This window comes from Aquarana catesbeiana, linkage group LG08, assembly GCF_042186555.1.
Source record: "Aquarana catesbeiana isolate 2022-GZ linkage group LG08, ASM4218655v1, whole genome shotgun sequence".
Classification (NCBI taxonomy): domain Eukaryota; kingdom Metazoa; phylum Chordata; class Amphibia; order Anura; family Ranidae; genus Aquarana; species Aquarana catesbeiana.
In genome coordinates, this window is record NC_133331.1 from 80,594,204 (window position 1) to 80,607,483 (window position 13,280).

Here is a 13,280-nt window from a genome sequence, read left to right on the forward strand (position 1 = left end):
TTGGCTAGGGATATGGGCCTGACCAGTCTGCGGCTGCGCAGCCCCATACACAACAAACTGCGATGCCTATTTTTCTGCTTTCAACTTGTTGGACAATAGGGCAGTAAGTACTTTCTAACAAAGTCTTCGTGCTGCCTGTCCTGTCCACAGCTGGCACAGTGTTTACAAACCCAAATGCTAGTGCTACTTTAACCACCTAAGCCCCGGACCATTTGGCTGGCCAAAGACCAAAGCACTTTTTGAAATTTGGCACTGCGATGCTTTAACTGACATTTGCACGGTCGTGCAGCTTGGTTCCCAAACAAAATTGATGTTCTTTTTTCCCCACAAATAGAGCTTTCTTTTGGTGATATTTGATCCTCTCTGCGTTTTTTTATTTTTTGTGCAATAAACCAAAAAAAGAGCAACAATTTTGAAAAAAACGCATTATTTTGTACTTTTTGCTATCATGTCCCCAAAAAATATTAAAAAAAAAAACACTTTTTTTTCCCTCAGTTTAGTTTATATATTTTTGGTAAAAAAATCGCAATAAGCGTTTGGTTTGCGCAAAAGTTATAGCGTCTACAAAAGAGGGGATAGTTTTATGGCATTTTTATTAATTTTTTTTTTTTTTACTAGTAATGGCGGAGATCAGCGATTTTTTTTTTTTTTTTTTTTTTTTTTTTTTTCTGTGACTGCGACATTATGGCGGATACATCGGACAATTTTGAATTTTTGGGACCATTGGCATTAATACAGCGATCAATGCTATAAAATTGCATTGATTACTGTAAAAATGTCACTGGCAGTGAAGGGGTTAACCACTGGAGAGCGGGAAAGGAGTTAAATGTTACCTAGGGAGAGATTCTAACTGTCTGGGGGATGAGTTAGCAGTGACACGACACTGATCGCTGCTCCTGATGAGAGGGAGCAGATGATCAGTGTCCTGTCACTAGGCAGAACGGGGAGATGCTGTGTTTACACTGGCATCTCCCCGTTCTTCAGCTCCGTGACACGATCACGGGCACCCGGTGGATATAGAGTCCGCGGGTCCTGCGGACACGGTCACGTAGCTCACGGCAGGCGCGCGCATGCCGGGAAATTCAAAGTAACGTACGGGTATGTTACTTTGCCCAGCCTTGCCATTCTGCCGACGTATATCTACAGGAGGCGGTCAGCAAGCGGTTAACTTGCGGACCGCACGCGGCGTAAGTCAGCTGTTTGACGTTAAATACTGGGGTTATGGTAGCAGATAGCTGTCATAACCCCGGTATCTTTTTATACAGTGGGCGGTCCGCTTTCAGATAAAAGTGGTCTTTGCAGTGGATTCGCCGCAAGATCACTTTTATCAGGGGCGGAAGAGGGGTCCCCTGCCGCTCCCCAGTGGTCTCTGCCGCTTACTGGAGCCATCGGTAATGTAAGAACCGATTGGGTCCTTTCCCCTCTGAGACATGGAGCCGAGTGAGGAAAAAATGGCCCCCGCTCGGCTCCATACCATTGGATGAAGGAAGTGACGCTGAGATCATTTTTACCCCAGATCTCACATTAAAGAGGTCCTGTCAATGGTTTTTTTTTCTATTACAAGGGATGTTTACATTCCTGGTAATAGGAATAAAAGTGACCCCAATTAATTTTTTTAAATGGACAGTGTAAAAATAAAAAGTAAAATAAATAAGGGAAAAAAACGTTTTTAAAGCGCCCTGTCCCGTCGAGCTTGCGCACAGAAGCCAACGTATATGTAAGTCGCACCCGCATATGAAAACTGTGTTCAAATCAGACGTGTAAACTGTAACCTGTAGACATTTTTAAACGTCGCCTATGGAGATTTTTAAGGGTCAAAGTTTGTCGCCATTCCATGAGCGGGTGCAATTTTGAAGCGTGACATGTTGTTTTGTATCAGTTTACTTGGCGAAACATTATCTTTAACAATTTAATAAAAAAAAATTGGGTAACTTTACTGTTTATAATTCCAAAAAGTGTTTCCCCCCCCCCCCCCCCCCCCCCCCCCCCCAAAAAATTGCACTCCTAAGACTGCTGCGCAAATACGGTGTGACAAAGTATTGCAATGTCTGCCATTTTATTCTCAAGGGTGTCTGGGGAAAAAAAAAAAACTATATAATGTTTTGGGGTTCTAATTAATTTACTAGCAAAAAGATTTTAAACGGATATCAAAAAGATGCTCAGTCCTTAAGTTGTTAATAAGAGTTGGCATTAAACTGTAGGGTTGGGGGGGATCTGTATACATATGACACTGACCCCACCATCTGTTACTCTTGAAGTATAATGCCTACTCATTGCAGTCTGAGTACTTTAGAAAAAGGCTTTGCTGATGTCTTAAGCTGACCATACACTATATAGTAGAAACTGACTGCGAAACCACCTTTCGCTTTATGAAAATGTTATAATAGGAGGACACCCCCTAAGCAATCCATTCACGTTTGTATCTAATCAGGCAGGCCCTTGTACTACTACACAGTTAGTGTAAGATCTAAAGGAGATTGTACAATCAGATTGTATATACCCCATTATATGAAGTGTTAGATCAAGTTCTGCCTACTGCCCCCCAACAATTTTAGCAAAAAGTGGTTATTTTTATTACCCTGGAACTGTTCATATAAGAGAGAGTGGTTTCTTCTTCTTTTTTTTTTTTTTTGTAAAATTTTTTGGCTTTTTGAGCATGTGGGGAATATTAACATTTATATGATATGGTATTAAGAAAAGTATAGTCAAAGCTTTTGACTATAGAGAGGAGTGCACTTATTTCTGCACTCCTGTGACCTAGGTTCAGCCAACAGTGCACTAAAATCGGCTGATGTCACAGAACTGATCCAGGCTCTGCCGGGATTGCAACAATGTCGGGATGCGTCCAGATGCTTGACCACAGCTGGCTTAGCTTCTTGGAGCGTCACTGAGAGCCAGCCATTCCTGCCTGCTCCAATGAGCTTTGGAGTGGAGATCAAGAACTGAGCGATCAGCAGTTATGTTAGTGAGGAGGGGGGCAGCTGCAGCATTGGATTGATGCTGCAGCCATCTAGGTAAGTATGTATGTTTTGTTTTTTGTGTTTTTGTTTTTTTTTTTTTCAATCCCACACTTCTTTAAAACACCTCTACAGACTGTTTGAAGGAAAGCTGGAGAAAAAGTGGAGCAGTGGTTTGCAAACCCCATATAATCTACAAATCAAGTTGCAAGTCCTGCTGAAACTAGTAGTATATTTTAACAGAGTATATACTTTTAATTAGGTTTTTTTTTTTTTTTTTTTTTATTAATGTCTGTGTGTCTCTAACATATTAATGTGCCTGCTGTCCCTTACTTTAGAGCTGTTTTGTGTATTTTCTATAGGTTCCCTCTAGTGGATATTTTTATATCCAGCAGGGTATTTGGCATACCTTTTGACCCACTGCTGAAAAGAATATAAAAAATGTGTTATTTTAATCATCCATGTATGACTTATATTGAGAGATGCAGAATTGCAGAGAAGAGGCTGAATAATAATAAAATGTTCCAATTTATGTGTTGCAGTCTTGTGAGCTGCTATGTGCAATTAATATTAATGAAAAAAAAACTGCCAACATCCCAACACACTCCCTTTTAAATAATTGGTGCGTAAGACTGTAGCAAATTACACAAAATACTTCTAAATCCTAAAAAAAATATTTTGTGCAAAAAAAATATAAAGTTTAACAATCTATGTGCCATTCCTAAAAAAAAAAAAAGGAAAATGGCACGTAGATTGTTGAACTTTACAATTTTTTTTTTGCACAAAATAGTTTTTTCACAATTAGTATTTTGTGTAATTTGCTACAGTTTGATGCACATATTAAATAAGTGAATTATCTAATAGTTTTAGAAAGCGCTGCATTAGTTGGAAAAGTAATAAGAAAATGTTGTTGCTTTGTGTGCATATATAATTATAGACCAGTGTTTTCTCAACTTTTTTTCAGTTGCGGCACCCTTTAAAGTTCTGCAAACTTTTGAGGCACCCCATTCTAAAATGTAAAAAGCTAAACAAATAGTTTTACTTACGGCATCATCCACATACATAGGGCACCTAAAATTAGAGGTCATTTATTCTTACAATGCACACTGGTACTGACTAGTTTTCCAGCTTTTCTCTTTCCCCTCATTTTCTCTTCCTCACTTGGCTAACGTGACCTCAGTGCTGATGGAGAGGGGCAAACAAGGAAGTACTCAGGCATTCCACATCCACTTTAATCTATGAAATAACTGGTTGTTAGGACACTGGCAGCTGACCTGCATGGTGCCCAAAGTTGTATTGTTGCACAAAAAAGCAGGCTTGATCCACCCACTGGCTTGTTGACATTTTTTTGGGGCAATTGGGAGATATTTTCTAAGCATTTTTCCAAGGTACTCCAGAAACCTTTGGCATCCTGGGTGAAAAAGGCGGACATGTGCAACACAAATTCATTTTACCTCTGAATAGGCATTGCCTTGCCTAGAATGTGGCAATTCTCCAGTCAAGGCACCGCTGAAGAACCCAGAAGGCACCACAGAGTGCCACAGCACCCTGGTTGAAAAAGGCTCTCCTGGATTATGCATACACAGTAATGATTTTGTTTATTTAAAGTGGTACACTCTAACCTGTTTTCACCATCAGCACTGCCTCCTATTGTAGTTTCCCCCTCTGTGTGTGACTTCTAAAAATAAATGCTGCAAATACCTAATTTCACTGCCTAGATTATGATCACATGACTTGCCAGCTTTCTCCTTTCCTCCTCAGAGATGCAGCGGGCGGGGCAATCTCAGCTCTTAAATTGGGTATTTTCAGCATTTTATATTTATAAATCATTCAGAGGTGTACACTGCAATAGGAGGCAGTGCTTATGGTGTATACAGGTTAGTGTTATGAGAGCAGCAGGAGGAATGGTTCTCACACGGAGTGGGGAGAGGACACAAGAGCAGAACGGAGAGCAGATAGCAGGCTGCTGATGACAGAGGCACATAAACTAACCACGGTGTCAGGGCTCAGCAACCATTAAACACCGTGGTCAGTTTACAGAGGGGCGGGGAGAAACTGGCAGGATCAGCCAGGTTTTTTTTTTAGGTGTTACAGGGGGCCAAATGACACAGCACAAGCACTGTGTCATATAACGTGCTTTAGAGGAGCAGAATCCATCTTTGGGGGGGTTAACAAACACTTTAAGATTACTATTAGACCTAGCAGCCAGTAATGGCATATTCATTAGGTAATAGGATGGATGGGGGGACTTGGCACTGAGCCAGGGCTTTCTTTACAAATTTGTGAAATCAAGGTTTTACGGTGCACTGAATCGGCTCATTCACATGTACTTTTGTTCAGCAATGTGAAAAACGAAAAATAGTACAAATTTGTGCCTGGGGCTATATTTTGGACCATATTTTACGCTGTACACATGTAAGTGTTTGTACTAACGTTTGCATATATCGTATATGGGCTTTTGTGGCCTCCACCTCTGCTCAAGACCAAAATGTTAATATCACAAAAGGGGTAGCCAGCGCCACCGCTGATAACACACTAATGATTATATCTTGGCTCTAAATGAGTCATTCATGTGGCGGGGCATGTTCAGAATGATTTGTCTTCAGCCAGTCAGAATCAACTGAAGTTACGTAAATGTGCTGCTGATGAACAACTGGCTAATTCAGGGTTAATATGTGAACGTCAATAGTATGTAATCAACAGCGACTTTGTTGCTGTATACACATTATTTACAGAATGCCTATGCGGGAAAATGTGCAGTTTTGCACATATTACTGCACCTGGTGTGAACATATCCTTAAAGAGTAAAGGAAGTAGTATTTAACTAGTGACATTTGGGCCTGAAAAATTAAAATATGCTAAAGGTAACGTTTCCACATACAACCAATCAGCCTTATTCACTGTGGTCCCCTGCAGCTCTTACTGTTTCCTCCCCCTGACCTCCATCATTACTGTATTCTGTAGTGGGTTAAGGTTGGAGACAGTAGGGCTGCAACTAACGATTATTTTCATAATCGATTAGTTGGCTGATTAAGGTTATTAACCAATTACTCAAAACAATAAAGTGTGGTGTATAATTTAGTTAATATGTAAAGTTAAAAAAAAGGCAATTTATTCTTAAATATCAATAACCAACTATATGGTTAGGGAGCAAAATCTCTAATCCACTCTGAGAATAACAGACAGTAGAAATATATTGTATATACTATTAGAGGTTGAAGCTGGTAAATATCAGACTCCGATTACATTTTTTTTATTTAACCGCTTCTGGACCAGCCGCCGTAGCTTTACTGCGGCAAGTTGGCTTCCCTGCGCGCAACCACGTAACTGTACATGGGCTCGCGGGGTCCAGATAGCAGGCGCGCGCCTGCTGCACAGCGCGGTTGCTGGTGCTCGTGGCCGACAGTCGCGATGACCGCCGGCCACGAGCAGAACAGGGACGAGTGTTTGTAAATGCACACTTCCCTGTTCTGTTTGACAGGAGTGACAGATCGTGTGTTCCGCCATTTCTAGTAAAAAAAATAATAAAAATGCTATAAATCTATCCCCTATTTTGTAGACGCTATAACTTTTGTGCAAACCAGTCAATATACGCTTCTTGCGATTTTTTTTTTTTCTACCAAAAATATGTAGAATACATATTTCGGCCTATATTTTTGGGGGATATTATAGAAAAAAATAAAAAATAATGCATTTTTTTCAAAATTGTCGCTTTTTTTGTTGCGCAAAAAATAAAAACCGCAGAAGCGATCAAATACCACCAAAAGAAAGCTCTATTCGTGGGAAAAAAAGGACATCAATTTTGTTAGGGGACAACATTGCACAATCACGCAATTGTCAGTTAAAGTGACGCAGTGCCGAATCGCAAAATGTGCTCTGGTCAGGAAGGGGGTAAACTCTTCCGGGGCTGAATTGGTTAAAGAAAAAAAAGACTGTTTTTGCTGATTTTCAAACAGAACTGTAATATATTATATGCTGGCCGTACAAAAACAATGTCTTCCTTCAAAAAAAAAAAAATTGTAATTTTAAGAACGTTCGTTCATAAAATATTTTGTTTTTTATGCTTTTTTTTTTTTTTTTTTTTTTTTTGGGGCATTTTGTTGTTGGGCAGATAAAAAAAAAAAACACAAATTGCTGCAAAAACACACTACATGCTTTTTTGCAGCTTCTCCATTAAAGTATATCGAACAAAAAAAGCACTGTTTTGCGTTGAAAAAAGTCCTTGACCCTTTCCAAGTACGCAGCGGCTGGCTGGAAAAAAAAAAAGCATAGATGTGAACGTGTCCCATATGAAACCATATTAAATGAACTGTAGTGTGTTTCTGCAAAAAGCACCAAAAAACACATAGATGTGAACCAGGCCTAAGTTGTTTAGTAAAATAGTGGTGTTAAAAAAAAACTAAAATTAACTCTTTTTATAGTACAAAAAAGCAAATTGCTACTGTAAGGCATTCATTTTTTTTACTGTGGAACAGTGAGTGTAATTTTAACAGTAGCGATTATTTGCTCTTTTTGTACTATAAAGGGCTAATTTTAGTTTTTTTAACCCCATTATGTTACTGGCCAATTAATTGATTCTGAAAATGGTAATCAATTAATTTCATAATCGATTAGTTGTCGATTAATCAATTAGTTGTTTCGGCCCTAGGAGACAGTAATCTTAGAATCTGTGCTCAGTCTGCAGCATCAGTGGCAAGAAAAATCGCTATTTACTTGTATCTTTTAGAGGTGTGATATATAAAGTCAGCCGCCTTGATCCTAGTTGTGAGCTGTACTACAGCTCTGTGTAGTAGTCTTCCAGCCTTTAATTACAAGGCCTAAGGAAAATTAATTCTGGTCTGTGACTTTTAGTGTGTTTTGCCTAGGCGTCGCTCATTGTTCTCACAGGATCCTCAGACAACCTTGGGTTGGGTCTGGGAGCTACTATTTAGGGCTTATTTGTTGTGGCTTGCAAAGACTGAAGTCTCACTAGATTTTAGAGTTTATGGAACAGGGAGGAAGTGAAAAGCTCTCTATGAATGCTGAAGCTGCACTGATATGGCTGGTTTAGAATGTGCTATTTTTCAAGGGATAATGCAGTAATTTCTGGAACAGATATTGGCACTAGTATTCATGGTATGCACAATGATTGCATTACATTTAAATGGTTTATTTAAAGGTAGTATTCCGTATTTTTCCATGGGGATGTAATAGGTCAGCTTAAAGCGGAGCTCCACCCAAAAGTGGAACCTCCGCTTAACTGCTTCCTCCTCCCCCCCCCTCGGAAGTTTGGCCCTCCTCCGCCTTCCTCCCCTGCATACACAGTAGGAAGCCAGCTGTGAAGCCAAAAGGCTTCACTGCCAGTTTCCCCTACTAGGAATGGCGGCGGCAGCACCCGGGAGTCTTTCCGAAAATCGACTGGGGTGCCGACATCGCAGGTTTCCTGGACAGGTAAGTGTCCATATATCATAAGTCAGCAGCTACAGTATTTGTAGTTACTGACTTTTATTTATCCCCCCCCCCCCCCCCCAAGCGGAACTCCTCTTTAAGGGGAAATTTAAAAATGTATATAACTGTTGCCTGAGGGTTCATTCTCACTACTACATTTGAAGCTGTATGCATTGCTTTAATACACGCTGACAGATATTTTCAAATATGCTGCATTGAGTTTTGAAAGGATCACGTTCTGTTGAATTGATGTATTCAGCAGGGCAGCTAATCAAAAAATACAGCATTTTAGTTCTTGCACAATGTTGCCTTGCAGTGTTTATATGAGAACATGCTCCACTTGAATTCATCGGTTTCTGTATTTACAATTTTTTGCTTTGTACCAATTTCATAGATTCTTCATGGGTCAGTCTGTCCAGTAAGCCTGAGTGTGCTCATTTGCAATGCTGATTTATGCTATGTTTTAAAGCATGTATAATTGTGTAACTTTGTTGATTGTGCTTGTCTAGATGGTGCTGTGCACGCTTTGAGCCAATTACTGTTGTTGTTATCAATGATTTCACCAGTGATAGTATATACAGTATGTGCTAAAATTTAAATTTACTGTATTTTAGTGAAATCATGACTGGAATCTATAATCTACCAGTTTACATGTTACCACTATCACGGTGCTACACAGCACTGTGGTTCATTTGGAACTACAAGCTGCCAGATGCAAAGAATGTCGGGGCTTGTAAGTTCATTCACACACGGCTATATAAATGTCGGCGGAGCCCCACACGGGCATGCAGATTTCAAAAAGTGACAGCTAGTATGGAGAACTTCTCCCTGTACTGCTGTTGTGGGGGAAGAAATCGGGCAGCTGCTACAGTATTGGGCACATGTTACATGTTCCATCCTAAAAACTGAACTTATCCTTTAATTTGCATCATGAGGGAAAGCTGAACGTTGGCCTTCCCCCAAAATTTAAAAACAAACAGTGTTTCAGTTTAACTCAAAATAATAAATGAAGCCTGAAGAAAATGGGACTATTTTCATTATGTTTATTTTTAGGATTACTGGAGCATTAACCATAGTTTCTCTTGCCTCCCAGGTCGATCTTCACTCTTCCCATTTGAAGATGGCTTCCTCAGTGATGGCCATGGAGACCAATCCTTGTCATCTGGTCTGAGTTCTCCAACTCATTGTCAAAATGGTGAACGGGTCGAGCGCTACTCTCGGAAGGTGTTTGTTGGAGGGCTACCTCCTGACATTGATGAAGGTACTTGGTTTTTGAAAAAATAAATACTGTTGCTTCTCTGATCTGAGTGTTTCTTGCTGTATATTTTGAAGCCATCACATATCAACGTGGAAAGCTTGTGGATGACTCATTTTCCTTACGTTTGATCAGACCTAATGCTTCTAAAACATTTCATTGGGGAGGGGGGTTAATACTTTTGTTGGCACATCCAAATATATCAGTCCAAATTAATGTTAATTAAGGGTGGCTAAATTGCCATAGAAATCTTGAGCCATCCAGATTTATGTTGGACCTGGACTCAAGAAGTGGAGATTTGCTATGTTTATAGAATTGTTAGTATGGCTTAAAGTGGTTGTAAACCCTGTACAAACACTTTTGCCTACAAGTAAGCCTCTAATAAGGCTTACCTGTAGGTACTGGAAATATCACCTAAACCTGTACGGCATACTAGCCCATTCTGCTCTTACTTTGCAGGGACCAAAGAAGAAGTAAAACCCAACAGGGTTTATTTCCCCTTTAAGGCAGTAATAAACACAAACGCACACATTTATTATATTGTAGCCACCCCACCCCATCCCACACTCTGTGGCTTTCCTAAATATATCACAAAAAAACCTCCAACCCGATTCAGTCTTCATCATTACATTAGAATCTACAGAACAATTTATGGTTAGCCTGGAGTTTATCATAATAATCTGTCTTTAAGATAGTTGCTGTTTTTTATATTTTTTTGCTCTGTTTGTTGTTTCCAGATGAGATCACAGCAAGCTTCAGGCGGTTTGGACCTTTGGTTGTGGATTGGCCACATAAAGCAGAAAGTAAATCTTACTTTCCACCAAAAGGTAATATATTTGAGTTTAGCAATGCAGGTTAATTCACTAAAATCTAATGCATGAGGTGTCACTGTGCTTTGGTTTTTGTTTTAATTCCTTGAAGCTGTTATCCATAAGTTTAATTTGCATTCACCAATTTTTGTATTTGAAAGTTCATTTACAAGATTATCGCACTCCAAAACGCCAGCTTTGCCTTGTCGTTAACCCTGAGGTTTTATAAGAACGTTCTATGAGAAATATTTTTTTAAGGGTTAAAGCAGAACTAAAGTGCATCTGAGCACCACAAATCAAAAACACTATTTAATTATTTTTTTAATATTCAAAGCAAATTCACCCATCCATCTGTCTCCATGCTTTATTTTGCTTCTAAATTATTTAGTAAAATACTCCCTAGCATTTCTGGCTGTGGCCATCTTGAGTAAGGGTATATGATTCATGTAGCGTTTACAATCCATCTGCCCTTAGTTCAGGCATGCAGGCAGAAGGGTGTGCTTAGCTGAGAAGACCCCTCAGGTTACAGCAGGAGAGGGGTCCCCCCTCTCCTGAGGACTCCTATGATGTATGACATCATTTGCCTAGGCATTGAAAGCAGGAAGTAGCTGAAGAAATGTGTGGGAAAAGGTTTAAAACAAGCAAATGTGATATTTACTTTCCTATTAATTTTAAATAACTATTCACTCAAAGAACTAACAATTGCCTAATTATTATTATTATCCACTTCAGCTCTGGAAGATTTTACCCCCTTCAAGACCAGGCCATTTTTTTTCGATTTGTCACTGTGCTCATTTAACTGGCGATTGCTCGGTCATATGCAATGCTGTACCCAAAAGAAATTTTTATCATCTTTTTCACACAAATAGAGCTTTCTTTCGGTGGTATTTGATCACCACTGGGTTTAAAAAAAAATCTTTCTGCTATAAAACATTCAAAAAACCTATTTTCTTAAGTTTTGGCAATAATATATATTGCTTTGATTAAAAAAAAATAATCCCAGTAAAAGTGATTTGCGTGAAAGTAATAACGCCTACAAACTATGGTCTGCTCTTTTATACTGGATTTTTTTTTTTAATACTAATGGCGGCGATCAGCAACTTATAATGGTATTGACGCTGGGGGGAACCGACTAACTGCCACTAAAATCACCAGTGCCATTAATACAGTGATCAGTGCTGAAATGTACACTGTCACTGTACTAATGACACTGGCGTCGGAAGGGGGTTTAACATCTAGGGCAATATGTGCCTTATTATGTGTACTGTGTATAAAGTGTGCTGATTTTTTACTAATGATCTACCTGTGTACTGAGCTCTATGTTGTGTCAACACAGAGCTCTCAGCTTTGAATGTACAAAGCCGATCAGCAGGTCCTGGCCATGCGTCACTGGGCGATTATTGTTGACAGGCTCCCGCTGTGTACAATCACAGCAGGACCCGGTCGTGATGCGTGCGACGTACCAATACATCACTTGGTCTACAGCAGCCACCTGTCCGCAGTACAATGCGGTCAGTCACTAAGTGGCGATTATTTTTATTCAGTACTTATATCGCACTTTAGTTTTCGTGCACCTTACATTATAAAGGGAGACAGTAAAGTTACAATACAAGAGGGTTAGGAGGGCCCTGCTCCTGAGCGTTAACAATCTAATTTAGGAGGGGCAAGTGAAAAAAAAGATAACAGAGGGATGAGCTGTTGGGAGAATAAAAAAAAAAAAAAAAAAAATTTATTTTTACGTATGTAAATTTAAATATGTAATAAAAAGTTATAATGGTGGGCAGAATGAAAAGAACACCTTCAACTTAGTTGACCCATTGGTCTTTTGCTTATTTCAGCTGAATCTGCTATGCAGAATTTTCTGATATGTATGGTTGGTGCTGCATATGCATTTAATTTTGCAGATCCCTCTCTAGGCTGGAAATAGTTTTTCTTTGTATTATGCTTTCTTGCATTTTTAAGTTACCAGCAGAAATTCACTGTGATAGACATTAGTAATTGACTTTAGTAAGAAACTTCTCTCTGCACTCTGTGGTTTCACTGTTTATAAAAATATTGCAGCACCAGCCACGTGAATGGTGAGCCTGTTTTCTATTTCTGTCCCGACTCTAATAAGGGAAACCACTTTCATATTCTCTGCCAGTAGCCTGCGTCGTGGAAGCTACCAGACAAAATGCTGCATAGCGCAGCTGTTGGCATTTATTAATAACCTAGTTGTTTTTCATCAGGCTTCAGGATAGACTTTCCGCCACTACAAGCTTGTTGTGGCAGCTGTCTTGCTTACGTTAGGCTTTGTTTGTACACATGAATTAAAACCTAAGCTAAGCACATTGTGTACATGAATAAAAATGAAGCGCGCACACACAGTGGCACGGAACCCTTATAGTTTCTTCGAGACCTGGAATTTTCCTGTTCCAAGGGGACCTGACCTTTTGCCCTGAATCCAGGCCATGTACTTAAAATTGCCTGCATTTGCTGGCCATTATTATTGATAAAATTAAAGATTCTCAGTTTTTCGCTTTTTAAGCGGCAAATGTTTTAAAGCAGTCTGTGTCCGCAAGTGAAATTGTTGATATTATAAATAGAAGATCCTGGAAGCACAGATTTCTGTTTTCTGTAAATTCAGCTAAACCGACCGGACCTAAATGCAGGTAAACACTCAGTCTAAATGGTGCCATTGAAAAATTATTCCATTAACTTTAGTGCGATTTAGAAGTGCTCTCTAAATGCATATACAATACAGATATCATGGGGGATTGCTCAATGGAACCTCCTCCACTCATAAAAAGTCTTTACTTAGTGCAAAGTGCTTTGTGATTAGAGGAGGTGTAG

At 39.5% G+C, this 13,280-nt stretch overlaps 1 protein-coding gene across 4 annotated transcripts in view; it reads left to right on the forward strand.

Moving 5' to 3' along the window:
* Nucleotides 1–13,280, forward strand: part of CPEB3 (cytoplasmic polyadenylation element binding protein 3) — a 218,998-nt gene that overhangs the window by 172,243 nt on the left and 33,475 nt on the right. For all 4 annotated transcript variants that reach the window (XM_073596053.1, XM_073596056.1, XM_073596055.1 and 1 more), the window contains 2 exons: nucleotides 9,478–9,645; nucleotides 10,377–10,466. In XM_073596053.1, coding sequence (XP_073452154.1) covers nucleotides 9,478–9,645; nucleotides 10,377–10,466 — 258 coding nt within the window. The remainder of the gene's footprint in view (nucleotides 1–9,477; nucleotides 9,646–10,376; nucleotides 10,467–13,280) is intronic.